Below are 16,788 nucleotides of genomic sequence, written 5' to 3' on the forward strand. Positions count from 1 at the left end.
GTTTTAGGGAAAGAAAGAATTATTTTCTTCATGTACATTTTTCATGTTATCCTTCATGGGAAACATCTTAAAAGTACCTAAAAAAATTCAATGTCATTAAAAGTGACACAGTTTTCAGTAGGTTGAAACAATTTTTATTTTTTACATATGGCACAGTTGTAAAAAATGGAAGTGATTTTGGTGGGGGAGTGTGGGCAGAGGGAGTGCTGATGCAGGGGCGGGAAGGAATTATCACTTATTGCAAAGGTACAGAAAACCTCCAAATGAGGTCAACAAATTTATATTTACTTTTTGTAAATGATCATTGACCTTATAAAGAAGGGCAGTGCGTTTAAATAACTAAGTCTAGAAATGTTCTTACATGTTCAGATAATGAACTAAAAATAAAAACATGGTGTTGCTCATTTTTTTTTTAAAGGAAAAACACAAAAGCAAAGAAGAAGATTCAAGTAAACTAAAAGAAAAAGAAGCATTAGTTGAAGAGCTGGAAGCAAAACTTGGAGAAGAAGAAAAAAAATCATTTCAGCTTAGGGAAAACTTATCAGATGTCAGCAAATTGCTTGAAGAATTGCAAGAACAAATTTCACTAAAGAATCAGGAGATAAGTAATATGAGGGTTGAACTTACCACCTATAAGCAGAAAGAAAGACAATGTTCTGATGAAATAAAACAATTAATGGGAACTGTGGAAGAACTGCAGAAGCGATGTTATAAGGACAGCCAGTCTGAAGCTGACATTCTGCAAAGAATGGAATTAGAAACACAAAGGAGACTGGCACAACTTCAGGCTGAATTAGATGAAATGCACGGCCAGCAGATTGTACAAATGAAGCAGGAATTAATTAAGCAACACGCAGTGGAAATAGAGCAGCGTCTTTTGCAACAAAAAGCAGAACTGGAGAAAACATCAAGTCTATGTTTGAGTGAGAATGTCAGTAAAGATCAATTGCATTTAATGAATATTAAAATTAGTGAATTGAATGTGAAATTGCAGGATGCTGATAAAGAAAGGGAAAAAATAAAGCAAGAATTGTTGCAACAGATGGAAGTCATTTCAGCAGAGAAGTCTCTTCAACAGACTAAAATTGAAGATCTTTTCCAAGAGCTGAAGTTTTCAAAAGAGCAGGTTCAACGGGCCAAACAAACTATAGTGGATATGGAATGTAGATTAAATGAAGCTGAAAAATATCAGCTTATGATTGAAGATTTAAAAACTCAGTTGGCTTCTGCCTCTGAATTTAGGAAGGAATTGGAATTAAAACATGAGGCAGAAGTCACAAATTACAAAATTAAACTTGAAATGCTGGAAAGGGAGAAGGATGCAGTTTTGGACAGGATGGCAGAATCCCAAGAAGCAGAGTTAGAGAGACTGAGAACAAAGCTGCTTTTTAGTCATGAAGAGGAACTTTCCAAACTTAAAGATAACTTGCAAAAGGAGCACCTCATCAACATGGAAAGCCTTAAGGATGACTTGAATATGCACCATAAACAGCAGTTAGATGAAGTACAAAATGAAATGAGTCAAAAGATAGAAGCCATGCAATATGAAAAGGATAACTTAATGACAAAACAAAGTCAGTTGATACTGGAGATTTCAAACTTAAAAGATTTACAGCAGTCTATTGTAAACTCTAAATCTGAAGAAATGACACTTCAGATCCATGAGCTGCAGAAGGAGATTGAAGTGCTTAGGCAAGAGGAGAAAGAAAAAGGTACCCTTGAACAAGAAATTCAAGAACTGCACCTTAAAACTGAGTTGATGCAGGAACAAATGAGGGAGAGAGAAGATAGCCTTAAAAAAAAATGTTCAGAACTTGAAACACAAAATAACCTTCTTAAGGAGGAAAACAAAACTCTGGAAGAGAAATTAAAAAATATGTTGGTAAGCTCTGAAGAAGATGTAATTTTTAACAATAGCGTTACCTCTAAGACAGAAATTTTGGACTTGCAAAATAGAATAGAAAAACTGATTAGTGAAAATGAGCAACTTAAAAACCAAAATCATCAACTCCAAGAGGATACTGAAAGGCAGAAGAGTGCCTTTTCATTTACTGAGAAAAAACTTGAAACTAATTATAAAGAGCTGCAGCAAGAATGTGCAAATCTTCTGAAGGCAAAATCTGAATTAGAAGAGAACAAGAATAAGCAGGAAGCTGAATATGAAAGCAAACTCAAAGCTTTGTATGAAGAACTTCACCACTTACAAAGCAATAGACCAATTTTATTTAAAACTAAAACTGCTTGTTGTGAAGAGATTAAAGAAATCAAGGTGTCCAGGACAGACACATTTGAGTCTGGAGAAGTTGTTGAGAAAGATGTAACAGAACTTATGGAAAAGCTTGAGGTTACCCAGCGTGAGAAACGGGAATTATCCCTGAGACTTTCCAATCTCTCTGAAAAGCTCGAGTCAAAGCTTAGAGAAATTTGTCATTTAAATGAAAAAGTTAAATCCTTAGAAAATGAGAAAGAACAAGCTCTAGCAAAATGTGAAGAACTAGAAGTCATAATTAGCCATACTCAGAAAGGAAATAGTAGTAGCAATGACCCTAAGATAAAATATTCTAAGGTAGAAGGTCCAAAGACTGCTGCTCCAGTACCTCAAAGTAGAAATAAAAGCCCTGCTCAAAGAAGTAAAGTTAATGAAGGAATAAATGTAAGAGAAAATCTAGGTTGGGGTAAAGAAATCAGTCCTGAGGTTACAAAAAGAGAGGAAGATCAGCAAATGTTTAAATTGGAACAGCAGCCTTGTGTAAAACATGTGCATGGAGTGACAGACAAGCTGACAGAGGAAACATCATTAATAGCCATTACACAGAGTGAAAATAATAAACTACAGCAGCAAGTGGATGCCTTAATATCAGAACAGGTATGTTACATAAAGCAGTATAAAATAATAATTCACCTATGTGAATTTGTAGGTGCTTGTACTTGGTAATTTGCATCATGTTTTCCTATGAGCTGCTCTGAAGTACAGATGTGTACTCCTGTGGGTGTGGCAGCGTTGCCAGTGGTTCAAAGTGGTGACAGGAATGACCAGAATGATAACCATAGTCAATGTGTACGAGGATGCTACTTTTCAGTGAAATAAATACTCTTCCCTTACATTTAATTAAATCAACAGCAACAACAAAAGGTAAGGAGAAGACATCTAGAGCACTTCACACTTTGAAATAGCATTTAACTTACTTAATTGAGGTGAAAATTTATTCAGAGCATAATTTTTTAATCTGTTTGGCTTTTCAGTTCTCTAAGTACTCATTCAAACAATATAAAGAGGTAACTGAACTCTTGATTTCTTCAGTAATCTGTATCAAACTTGTGAAATATGTAACTTGTGAAGTACTGATCTTAGGTTATTAAAATATTTGTGTATGGGGTTATCACTTAAGAAATGTATCTGGATGTGAGTGTGTGAAGAGAAATGTGTGAAGATATGTGTATATCGTGATTCTAACCAGTCTATGTTTTGCTTGAGAAATTTTGTTTATATTTTTTTGTATTGTAAAAAAATCGCAGGTAGTATGGAAAGGATTGTTATTTGCCAATAAAAGTAGCTAAATATTGAATCACCAGTATTTAATTAGGTGCTGTAATCATAAATCTGGCTTTAAATTTATATACGATGATGAAGTTGAATAGGATGCTGCAAGAATTATGCAACTAAGTTTTCTGTAGAAATAGATGTTAACCAATCTTCTACTATTTTTTTAGATTGGTTTGTATTTTTTGTGTTCTATAAATCCACCTAACGGTGAACTAGTACCACCACTGCCTAATTTTATGCTGTGTTGTGGTTCATTTCCCAAGAAATAAAATCACAGGTAAAGCTGCATTTGAAGCAGTTGTGAGTAGAACAGAGCTGCAGCTGTATGATGTAGTGTGTTTTTTTTTTCATGAGGATGTGATGAAAGTCTTGGGATTTCCTGCCATAGAACTAAAAAAAATTATGATCCAGAGGTGTCTAAAAAACATTTCAAACTGAGACTCTAAATAGCTCAGTATTGGCATATCCTAAGCATGTTTTTGCTTTAGCAGTAACAGTCCCACAAGTGCAGGCTAGAACTGTAAGCCTTCGCAATAATTGCATTTGGAGTGAGCTTTCTTAATTTAATGTATTGGTAGTGATATTGCTCTCACTTCTTTGGGGTAAAATTCACTAGTTTTTTATTGCTACAAAATAGGAATTTAAGCATATTGAGTTTCATTGATTTTAGTTCAGTTTTTATTTTAAGTTGAAGAAGTGTAATTCTATTTGTTACAACTGTATTTTTCAAACTCTGTGTATATTGACATTTACCTAAAGTGTACCATATATGCAGCATTCTGTTCAACAGATTATTAATTTCCAAAATTTGCAAAGGTCTTTTTTTTAAAGAAAAGTTTATTCACCCTTTATATATTTTAATGTATTTTTATTTTTTATATGTATTTTTATTCAAAGACTGACTTGCAGCTACAGATGGAAGCACAACGCATTTGCCTGTCCCTGGTTTATTCAACTCATGTAGACCAGGTTCGTGAGTACCTGGAAGCAGATAAAGAGAGAGCACTTTGCAGTCTTAAAGAGGAGCTTGAACATAGTCACCTACAAGAGTTGAATGATCTTAAAAGGATGCATCAGCTGGAGCTCCAGACCTTGAAAATTCAACAAGCAGGTAACTTGACCAAAATGATGGGAGTGAAGCACTTGATATGAAAACCAGTGAATTTTAAAAGAAAACAAGTACAAGTGTTTGTGCGTGTAACTGTCCAATAAATTGTTTTTTGTAGAGCATTTTGAAGTGGTTTTGTACCAAATTGTTTACCCATGACAAGTAGTCTTAAAAATCTAAAAAGGAATAATTATATATCTATTTTTAAAAAGGAACAGGAAGTATTATAACTCATGTTCTGCTATTTGTATTAGAATGTTAGAATGGTTTGACTTGGAAGGGACCTTTAAAAGTCATCTAATCCGACATTAAAACTAGATGATTAGATCCAAGTTTGACTACACTAGACCTAACATTGGACTAGATTATTAGGACAGTTACTTGTAAAGAACTATAGAATATAATCACCTATAAGGTTGTATTCCTTTCTGAAATAATATGCAAATGCATCAGCAAAATTTTTTTGGGTTTGTTTCATTCTCTGTCCTTTGAATTCCTGTATTGGCTCCCTGCCCACATTGCATTAACTAAGCTTCTTTGCTGCTACTTTCCTACTACCTTTTGCATCACTGAGCTTTTATGTTATCATGATGGTTTTCTATCCATGCTTTTCTTGTCATCCCATGATTTGCCCTTGTGTAGTTTTTTGGCTGAAATTCTTTGCTCTCCAGTATTTTTCTGTGAAGTTTGATCTTTCTATGGATTTCTAACATACAAAGCCATTTCTTATCCCTTACTCCTCTTGAACATGCAGTTCTACCATAATAATTTAATCTGTCTGTGTGATGGAACAAGAAAGAGGGGGGAAAAAACATCTTACACCTTTTTAAGAGCCAAAGAGGCAGCCTCACTGAGGCAGGAAATTAGGCCCTAGAAAAGTTGTTGTGCATCTAGTGTTTAGAAATAATATGAATAATTTGTATTTGTAGGTGATGAATTCAAATCTACACAAAGTCTTATAGAAAAGCTGAGTGAAGCTGTAACTGAGGAATGTTCTAGGCTTTCTCAGGTAAGACTTAACAAAAAACATTTTTTTAAATTGAAATATTGAAATTGAAAAACTATTAATACAGTGAGTCATCATATTTTTCTACATATTTTTTAACAGGTTTTCTTGACAGCTTTTAACTTTGCATTGATCTCAAAATAGAGACTGCAAAACCTCAGGTTCCAAAACAGAACTGCAAAGTTTTTTTGTATTTTTCCCCATACTGTTTTATGTCCTAGTCCGAACAATTCTTACGTCTTATACCTACTCTTAATGTTCTGTCTAATTGTTTGTCTTATATCTACTAGTTCAGAAGTATTTTTTTTCCTTTCAGTTTGTCTCTGACTATACATTTTTTTATTTAAAAATGGTCTGATGTCATGCACATTTTGACACACAGGACTTCACTCTCTCTTATCTGCAATAAGATAATTTCTTTCTTAGCCACAGCATAACTTTCAAAGACTTAAAGGTATCTAAGAATCTAACAAAATTGGCATCTATAATGTTTTCAGTATTATAGTAAAAACAGCACATCTATGCCATCATTTCCACAGAAGATAAAACTCCTGAAATTTCTGCCCCCGTTTTTCTTGTGTGATTGATAAATTAACAAACAATTTTCCACTTTCTTTGTCCTTTGTTTCATTTGTTGTGCAGGTTTTGTGTGATAATCAGAATGAACACTCTTCAGCTACTGTAGAAGTTGGTGATAAGGAACAAGATATTTTCTCTAGACCTGCTGCTGTGAGAGAAAAAAGGAGAGTAGAATTTGCAATAGACAGAGGTCAAGCTCAAGGTAATGGCATTGTACTCTCATGCTGGTTAAAAAACCCCACTAATTTCAAATATTTCTAACAGACAGTTATGCCATCAGTTGTTCAGGTGTTAATTAATATGCCTAAACAGCTTAATTAGAGATCTTCTCACTACTCTGAACAACTTATTTTTTATTATTAATATGTTCTTGTGCTGTATTCATTATAGTGGAAATGAGTGAAAAAAGTGTTGTGGATTTGGTTTTTTCCTCCTTTTTTTGTAGAAGAAGCTAGCAGCTCCACAAAAAATTCATATAAATCTATATTAAAAATGCATCCAAAATTTGGAAGGGGCCTCACTTGTTTCAATAGTATGTAATCATGATTAGATCATTATTCAGTGGAGAACTTGTGAACAATTCACAGTATTAAAATTTATGGTAAAATGTTTTATTTCATTTTTTTAAGTTCCTGGTTATTTGTGTAATTTAGCTGTGCAAGAATGTTTGGATGCACTTCTACAGAAGATAATGGAAGAATACAGTAAGCTGAAAGCACTTCAAACACAGCTGGTGAAGGACTGTGAACAGGTAAACTTAATGAATTGAGCATATGAGTATATTAGCATTTGAATTTTCTCTCTTTTATGAATTTCCTCTGGATGAGTAAATAATGTGTCTGAAATTGTGTTTTATGTGTGTCCTTGTTGAATGACAGAGCAAGATAATGATTTGATAAAATGGAGAAAGTTGTCACAGATTGTGGAATGGCTGAGGTCAGAAGGCACCTCTGTAGTTCATCTAATCCAACCTCTGACATAAAGCAGGGTCTGCTAGAGGAGGTTGCTGAGGACTCTGTCAAGCCAAATTTTTAGTATCTTCAAGAATGTAGACTCTACAAGCTGGGTGGACAGCCTCATCTATTTCAGGGTACACATTGCCAGCTCTCTCAGCCTTTCCTTTTGTAAGACAAATGCCCCTCATCTCCTTTGTGACCATCTGCTGAGCTCATGCCAGTATATCTATTTCTAGCTTAAACGAGGGCTGCAGCTCTAAAACCAGCACTCTAGGTATGTCTCACCAGAGCTGACTAGAGAGGAAGGATCACTTCCCTCAGCTGGATGGCAAACACTCTTCCTAATGCAGCCCAAGAGGTTGTTGGACTTCTGTCATAATGGCACATTGCTGGTTCCTATTAAAATGGTGCCCAGCAAGGCCCCCAGGTCCTTTTCTTCCTTTTCTGCAAAGCTGCTTTCCTGCCCATCAGTCCTCTGCATGCATTGGTGCTCAGGGCTTTCTTCTCTAGGTTGCAAGACCTGATATTTGCCTTCAGTGGATTTCATGAGGCTCCTCTCAGCCCATTTCTCTGGCCTCGTCTCTTGAAACAGCAGCACAATCATCTGGCGTATCAGCTGCTTCCCCCATTTTTGTACAGTCTGCAAACCTGATGAGAGTGCATTTTTGCCTTATCATCCAGAACGTTAATGAAAATTAATTAATGAATTAAACAGTATTGGCTCCAGTATTGACCAGTTAGGTACGCCACTAGTTATTAACTTCCAACTGGACTTTTGGCCACTGCTTACAATCTTTTGAGCCCAGCGGATCAGCCAGTTTTCAGTCAATTTTCTCCATCCCCATTCTTCATAAGTTTTTCTATGGGCATGTAATGGGAGGTAGGGTTGAAAGGTTGGTCAGGTATGATTTCTTCTTCATAAATCCATACTGATTACTTCCAAATGTAGTATCTTCTCAGTGTTTGGAAATTGTTTCCAGGATTATTTGCTTTGTCACCTTCCCAGAGGTCAAAGTGAGGTTTACTTGCCTGTAGGTCCTCAAATTTTCCTTCTTTCTCTTCTTGAAGGTAGGAGTGTTTTTATCTAGTCCTCAGAAAAACTTCCCTCAATCAGCAGGACCTTTGAAAGATAATTGAGAATAGCCTTGCAATAATATAGACAAGCCCCCTCAGCACCCCTTTGTGTACCCCACCAAGCATCACCAGATTGTTCATGTCTAGTTTGTACTGTGACCTGATCCTTCCTCACCAAGGTTGTCTTCCTTGCTCCAAACTTCTACACTCATCTCAGCATCCTGGGATTCCTGAAGATAAATTTTACCGGTAAATTTGGAGTTAGGTACTTACATGTATTAAACAGAGTACACTAACAAAGTATCTCTAAAGATGGTTGGAGGTCATGTGTATTGATAGATATACATGTACCAAAAAAAAAATTGTATGTGGAAACTGTATCTTGGGCTTAAGGAAGGTATTAGTGGCTTCATCTCCTTCTTGGATTCAGAGGAATGATAAGGTTTATATCCAGAGAGAGGAGTCTGAGATTTACAGGCTGATCAATTAGATATAAATGTGTCATTTCAGGCTGTGAAATGAAACATTGTTACACTGGTTACACACACTTGTGCATTGGCCAGCAGCCTTACTTAAATGCTTATAGTTAATACTTTTGCATTATTGCTAGACATTGTCATTTTTATTTACTTGATTATTTATCAGGTCAAAGAACCATGGCTATCTTCTTCAGAAAGGAGGAAAGAGGAGGAACACAGCCATCTGGAAACAAGAAAGGAACGTCTGCAGACCTCTCCACAGGGTCTAATGGGTAAATAGATGCATATGCTGTTTTTAATGTATGTCTATTTAACGAGAGAGTAAAGACAATGACATTAAGGTTTAATTGTTTCATAGCTTACTGCAACTTGAAGCAAATGAGAGTTTTGCAGATTTTGCAGTATGATACTCTGGTTTTCTTAAATCTCTAGGATATTTTGGAATTATGTCCTATTAAACAGTTTAGTTTAGTCTTTTCCAGTTTGCCACAGTAAAGGCTCTGTTACCCATATCAATCTGTTTTTCAAGACTACATTTAAGTTATTTATTATGGAAAAGCTATTAAAATTAGAATATGTTTTTAACTACAATAATTATTCAGTCCATCACTGCAAATAATATGGGAGAGAGTTAATTTATACAAATGTTAATTTATTCCCCCCTTCCTTCAAATAACATATATATATAGATCCTAAGACTCAAGAATACTGTTCAAAGGAAATAGGAGACCTTAAAACACAGCTCGAAGAACAACATGCTCAAGAACTGGAACACCTCCAGTCCTGTTTCCAACAACAGCTGAAAGAAAGTGAAGAGAGGGACACAACAGAAATTGTCCATCTACAGGATAAGCTTCAGAATTCTGGGGTATCCTCTGACCACATAAGGTATTAATCAGTTCTTTAATGCTTATAACTTCTCACTGTGTGCAAAAAGACATGTTTCACATAGCCATGCATGTAAAGCTGCATGTTCTACTTCAAAATTCAAGGAATTCTTTATAAACACATTACTTTTTACATTGTTTTGTTCCTTCAAAAGTTGAATGTTATGAACAAATGATGCAAACATTGCAAACTAGGTAGTGCAACATTTAGAATTTATTACATATTTATAGTTAATAGAAGACTATTTTATTATTAGAATAATGCATAAATGTAATTTCATATATGGAATAATAAAAGCACAGAATGTCTTGGATTGGAAAAGACCTCTTAAGGTCATCTAATCCAACCCCCCTAACAATAAGCAGAGTCATCTCCAACCAGAATCTCCAACCAGTCATCTCCAGAGCCCCATCAACCTGACCCTGAGAATGTCTCCAGGGATGGGGCCTCCATCACCTCTCTAGGCAACCTGTTCCAGTCATCCCCCACCCTCAAATTAAAGAACAGTTTCCTAATGTCCAACCTAAATCTACCTTCTCTGGCTTAAAACCATTACCACCTGTCCTGCTGTTACAATCTCTTGTGACAGGTCTTCCCCAGCCTTCTTGAGATGGAATGTCTCACAGACAATAAACTTCATCTATTTCGTACCCTGTCTTTTAGCGAGGGAGTCATGTCTTCTTGATAGCAGATCACAAATACTAGAGGAGAGATTATTTTTTTTAGGTAGTTTGATACTATATTTTATTCTTTCTGCAGTGTATTTCCCTGAAGTTTTTTCCAGTATGTAGTGAAAGGGAATCTAGAGTTCTGGTGGTATGTGATGGTGGTTTGGTTTTTACTGATTGAATACACAGAGAAGTTCTGTTGGAAAAGACAGTCTCCGAATATATTTCTGCATGTCGTTAGCTAAATATAAAATTATTCATATTGGATTTCTCACTGTTTTCATGTGTATACCTCATCTGTATAACACAAGAATGCAAGCAGTGCATCTGTTGATAAGCATCAACTTAAGAGAATCAAAAAAAATATAACCATGCTCTAGATGTCTTTGTGGCTTCATACACACAGCCATTCTGGTGCACTCATATGCTCGTGATTCAAACAGGTGCTTTTGACTTAACTGTGTACAGATACTGAGCACAAAATATTCCCAGGGAATAGAAAGTAGAAGTTGTTTGTGAGGTTCTTGGCAAAAATGGTGTTAAGATGTGTTACACTGAGAGGAAGAGCTACCATTTGGAAGGCAGATGAATTATAAAGTCAAATATATGAAATTAATAGCATGGGAAAAGGTGTGTTTCGAAGAAAACTTTGCATATATATAACGTATATGTACATTTGTATGATACATATTTGAATAGAGGAAAACCAAGATATACTGAAATACTAATTCTTTTTTTATTTCTCCCCTCTGCTTCTTTTACCTTTTTAGTGTATCCACAGATTCACAAATAAACCTAAAAGAAGTCTTCAAGGAAGTGAAGTGCATTGAAAATCTTCATCAGCAAAGAACAGATGAAACACTAAAGGTACGTAATTCAGTTCATAACTAATACACATATGATCAAGATAATTTAGGTACCTTGGGTTCTAAGGTGAAATTGAAATATGGACTAATTGGTAGTAGCAAAGTAACTACCATGTTAGTACTATGCTATACTGTTAGATGGTCTACATTTAGAGGAATAGGATCTAAATTCAGGCTACTTCCTGCTATAGTTGAAAAAAATTAGTGATTTAAGTGAAAGCCTAGTACTTTTTAAGTATAGACTGCACAATTTTTAGAAAACAATTTGAAAAAGTAATCCCAAATATCTTAGAACTCAAATGCAATTGGAAAAGACCACATTCCTTCCCTAGTACTGCTAGAAACCTGGCTCAACAATTCTGTCTTTTGAAAAATAGTGATGCTGGTTTGTATCTGTTTTCTCTGCATTTGACAATTCAAATAGTGCTGGAAGAACAGTTGTTGCAAACTCAACTTTTTAAATTAATTTTGAAGCAGAAACAAGACCTTTAACCAGTTCTTTTATGTTGTGGTACAAAACTATGTGATTTGCATGAAATGAAGATGACTGAGAAAAAAAAAAGTCAGATTGAAACTTATACAATTAACAAAATAAAAGGACAAAGGTGTGATCTGAGATTTCACGGTTTTCTTGCAGCTTTCTAGTGAAATTGAGATGCAGAATGATATGGATGTTTTTCAATTGCTAGAAAAACAGTACCAAGAAAGATTAGAAGAAGAAATAGCAAAGGTATCGTTTTTATCTTGTTACTTTCAAATATGTTTAAAAGTTACCGTCACTTTCGTGTGCCATTTCTGACAATTCAGAAAGTTGCAACAGCATGTGCTAACTTTTGTTTGACTTATTTACATTGAATTGTTTCATTCTGATTCTGGAAGGGGAAAATCCTGAAAAAAATTCTGAAACATTTTGGGTTTTTTCAGTTATCTCACCTATTCCTAACTCATAATTTCTGTTCATGTGGGGGCTGGTAGTGATGTTTTACATCAGTACTTAAAAGAAAATGGGCAACATGCAACCTTACTTAACACTAGAATTTATTTAGAAAATCTGAGGCTTAGAGAGTGGATTTATTGCTACTTCAGGCTTAACACTTGGTCAGTTCAAAATATTTTGCACTCAACAGTTTCACACTATTTTCTGATACTTTATGTTGCATTTTAATATATTGTGTAAAATGAATAGTTTTTGTTTGGATCTAGTGTCTTTCTCTTAAATAGAAGTAGAATTATTTGTGAATTTGCTTTTTCACTTTCTGAGAATTTTTCACTTCTTTGCAGAATGCAAAATCATCTCAGTTTTCATTATATCATGGCACAAATAAAAATCAAATTAACAAATCCAGTTAACTTTTCTGAAGTAAAAGTTCCATTTCTCTAATTTACTACCAAGAAAACCCTTATTTATTGGAAAGCAAAGTACATGATTGGCTAGCATTTGATTAAGGGCTGTTAAAGGTCAAAAGACAAACTCATTTTCTGGGAAGGGTTAGGTGTTTTCAAATGTAACACTTTCATATTTATTATACTAGTTTTTTGGTACTTTTTGTAGATCATGCTATAAATGCTTGTATTCTAAATCTGGATTGCTCACATGACTAGAAAAGAGATTTATTTGTATTAGAAGTAGATACATAGCAATACAAAAGTTATGAGCCTGTTATAAATGAAACTGCAGCCATTTAATGCCAGTAGAAGTTTCTTTCTGGTCAAGTAAAGTCCCTGTGCTGAGTATCAAGCACATGGCACTGCTGTCTTTATACGGCCCAAAATTCCGTAAGCATCTATAGTGCTTAAAAAGGATGTTTGGTTAGAATAGAGGAAGCTTAGCACAGCTGCACTTCTGTCAATTTTGACAGGACTTCTTAAAGTCACTTGATGGAGTTTGTTGTTTTTTTTAAATAACTAGTTGATTCTCTGGTAAAGAAAATATTTTGATTGAAAATAGAGTCACAGTTTATTAAACTACGTAAAATACAGCATGTTTGTATGTGATGGGACTGTTGAGATTGACAAGATGTCCATGTTTTGCCTTTCTGTTTTCTTCTGTAAAAGAAAGAGAATCACAGTTCAGAACTCTTAGTACTTTTATTTATATTACTGGTAGTCAGAAGTGAGATTTCTTCACCAATAAAAGATGCTGTTAAGCATAAACTAATACGGATTTTATTCTTATTTATTCAGGTAATTGTGTCAATGAGCATAGCATTTGCCAAACAGACTGAGTTGTCAAGAATTGCTAGGCAGAAGGAAGAAGCAGCACAAACACAGACTGTGCATCAACAGGGAATGCATTTTGAAATTAAAAAGCAATGTAGAGAAGAGGTTGATGGCCCTCTTATAGAAAACAGTAAGCATGAAGAAGAATTGAAATTGCTTTGCAAGGAACTCAATGAAGAGTCTAGTGAGGTCAACTCACTTGAAGGGCAGCTTCATTCTATTAGCAACCCTGGTTGCATTCTGGGACAGACCACAGATGAATTAGTGATTTCTGAAGGACTTTTTTCCCATGTGGAGGAGCTCAAGGCAGAAGAAACACCGGTAAGCATGAAAGAAATTGACAGTATGTAACACCATATCTGAGTAATCTTTCCAGCAAACTTACAGTTCATTTCAGTTAGAAAACTGCAAAGAAAGAAATTAATATTAAAATTCCATTTAAATGTTTTCCTTTCAAATGGGGCAACTTTAAAACTAAGTTACCTGTCTTTATTACCTGTGTTCATAGCATTATGCTATGCTGTGAGGAAAGGCATATGGCACTGGTTACGTGAAAATAGAGTATTCCATTTCATGGTTAAAACTGCATTGCAGGCAATAAATTGTAGAAAAGCATGTTGTACAGATAGATTATATTCCAGAATTTATACAAGAAACAGGTTAAAATAGTGTTTACAGAGTTCCTTGTGATAAAGGATATCAGCTGAACACAAAAATGATTAAAATAATATGTAAAATATGCATTCAGCATTTCACAAACATGACATGGGAACTAAGCCGTGAAATAAATATGGTAAAAAGCAGTAATAATTTTGATTCCACTATTTCATCCTAAGTTTAATTTTTTTATTGGATTTGGTACTAGTTGAAGCAAAAATTACACTTTCAAATTTGTGTAACAGTTAAAAATTCTGATCTTGTATTATCTTGGTAGTAAATAAACTCCTGATATTCCTGTTTTGTATGACACCTCTCTCTCAGACTTCTCTTGTTGTGCCACTGCATTTCTTGTTGAGATCCATGCCACTTAAAAGGCATAAAAGTTAGCATTGTTCACAGTTATTTTAAAGAACTTGTCTTGTAAATGGAGAATAATTCTAATTCTGGACCTTTCATTAAGCAGGCAACAAGATATTTTTGTGATTAGCTACTTTAATTAGTGAAAGCATTTTCTAAAATTTATTTAAATATTTACTAGAAACTTTCATTGAACATAAAATGTTAAAATAGTTTAAATATTTCAGCATTACAGTGAGATGACAGCATCAGACACAGAAACATCAAGTCAGCTGTTGTTATATGAGGAACGTTTGGAAGACATGCGCCAGGAGCTGGTACGGCAGTATCAGGAGCACCAGCAGACAACAGAATTACTGAGACAAGGACACATGCAGCAAATGGAACGTCAAAAAGAAGATCAAGAGCAACTCTTAGCTGAGCTGGAGAGGCTGAAAGTGCAATTAGCTGAGGTAATTTTTGACTCAATGAGTTAATACTTGTATCTCTCTATGTATTGAAAGACACACACATTTACTATCTGTGTATGCACACACACTTAATCTGTTTCTGTGAGTGAAAGGCATATTTCTCTAATCAAAGCTCAGTCAGTGATGGATAAATTTAGACTTCTGTAAATTTGGAGAATGCCTGCAGTGCTGCACAGCAGCCGGAAGAGAGTGAGGGAGTGAGGGCAGATGCAGTTTATAACATGCCACCTTCCAGATACAGATGCAGGCTGGCAGCTCTTTACCTCAATGAAGGCACCAGCTGTGGCTAGAAATATTACAGAAGTCTTCGTTTTTCCTCATCCCCACTTGAGGTCTGAACTTGAACAGTATCAGTGGCTTCCTGTTTCTTTGTCTTTTTAAACTTAACCTGCTGTCAGTCTTCACCAGTTCAACGCCCATAATATGTAGGCCAGTGAAACCTGTTATTTTTGAAGGCTTAATGGTTCAGATAAATTAATGTCATGTATAGATTTGTCCTTAAGGATTCTTTCCCTTGAAAAACAAAGTAAACAGAATCCAGATTATTTTGTCTTGCTCTGTTTTAATTTCAACAATGTAAAATTACAGAAATGCATATGGGAATAATAATAAATGATTTCTAAAATTCTCTTATTTCACTGTGAAGCAGAGCTCTAGGTTACTTCAGACCTTATCCAAACCTGGTTCTGTTTAAGTTTGGGCTCAGGGAGCTGAGGAGTCTAGAACGCCAGTTTTTTCATCCTAGGTGTCTTATCCAGCAATGTCAGGTGTCTGTTTCTCCTAGCTGCTTTGTAGGTGTCTTTCTGCCAATTATCCTGATAATCTTTCCTTTCAATATGTACAGCATTTCTTATTTTGCCTCTTTGTCAATTTGCAACTGCATCTTTCATTAGGGGTTGTATATTCCTGAAACTGATGAAAAACATTAAATAGACAATATGCTGCTGGCTTCTTTCCAGTTTTTAATGCCAAGGATGGTTTATGTGTAAAAATGTATTCATTGTGTTTAAACTGGGAATAGTTCTGGCTCTTTTAGCAAACAGCATGTGTAGGCCTTTTTCTTGTCTAGAACTTACTATACGATGTCATATTCAGAAATTTACCTTCCAGTTTGCATTGCAACCACTGTGTTTCATGAAGAGCACATAAATTGTATGAAAATCTTAGGGGATGTAAGATACTGGAAGTATTTATTAGCTGTATTCCATTCTAGAAAGCTTTCAGTGTCTTTGGAACCATTTAAAGAAATGGACTGAAATTTCATTGTGCAAAATACGTAAAAAATAAGAAGTGACAGGACTCACTGAGAGTCAGAGGCTTAAGAAATTGTGTGTGCCTTTATAATGCTTCTTTCTTAGAGTGTCTCAATGGAGAATGACAGCCTGGCTGCAGAGAGAGAGAGAATGCTTTTAGAAGAACTGGAATCATTAAAACAACATTCTGTACCAGGAAAAGAGAGGCTGTTTCGTGAGCTACAAAACAACAGCACACAAACAGAGGTAAATATGGACTTTGACTTTCTTGGCAGGTGTGTCATGTAAAACCAGTAAGATTCCTTTTCACTGCTACTTGTGTATGTACTATATTTTCTTGGAAAATGTTGGTTATTGCTTGAACAGAGGAGGTTTAACAATCAAGAGATGGTACTGGTGGGCATAGCTTTTACTTCGGGCAAGCAGAAGCTAGTTTTAACAGCTGGAAGGTGGGGATTATTACTACAGCTATTTGTTCAGGTAAAATTATATTTTCATATCACTGTAACAACACCCAACAGAAAGTACAAGGATTGTTTAGTCAGCATAACAAAGTTCTTTCTAATAGGCCCTACCTTGGATTTCCTGTTAAGTTTTTATTTACATTTTAGTTACTTTTTCCATGTATGAAGAGTATTTCTTGATTTCTGATTTGGTTCA

At 35.1% G+C, this 16,788-nt stretch overlaps 1 protein-coding gene across 1 annotated transcript in view; it reads left to right on the forward strand.

Moving 5' to 3' along the window:
- AKAP9 (A kinase (PRKA) anchor protein 9) overlaps positions 1–16,788 on the forward strand; it is an 81,625-nt gene that overhangs the window by 12,218 nt on the left and 52,619 nt on the right. Inside the window, exons 6-18 of the mRNA XM_010001566.1 lie at positions 14–32; positions 444–2,866; positions 4,442–4,655; positions 5,582–5,661; positions 6,301–6,439; positions 6,891–6,988; positions 8,913–9,018; positions 9,436–9,634; positions 11,073–11,169; positions 11,806–11,898; positions 13,353–13,709; positions 14,633–14,857; positions 16,234–16,374. Coding sequence (XP_009999868.1) covers positions 14–32; positions 444–2,866; positions 4,442–4,655; positions 5,582–5,661; positions 6,301–6,439; positions 6,891–6,988; positions 8,913–9,018; positions 9,436–9,634; positions 11,073–11,169; positions 11,806–11,898; positions 13,353–13,709; positions 14,633–14,857; positions 16,234–16,374 — 4,191 coding nt within the window. The remainder of the gene's footprint in view (positions 1–13; positions 33–443; positions 2,867–4,441; positions 4,656–5,581; positions 5,662–6,300; positions 6,440–6,890; positions 6,989–8,912; positions 9,019–9,435; positions 9,635–11,072; positions 11,170–11,805; positions 11,899–13,352; positions 13,710–14,632; positions 14,858–16,233; positions 16,375–16,788) is intronic.

The sequence above is a fragment of the Chaetura pelagica genome, unplaced genomic scaffold (genome assembly GCF_000747805.2).
Source record: "Chaetura pelagica isolate M959 unplaced genomic scaffold, ChaPel_1.0 scaffold127, whole genome shotgun sequence".
In the NCBI taxonomy this organism is placed as follows: Eukaryota; Metazoa; Chordata; class Aves; order Apodiformes; family Apodidae; genus Chaetura; species Chaetura pelagica.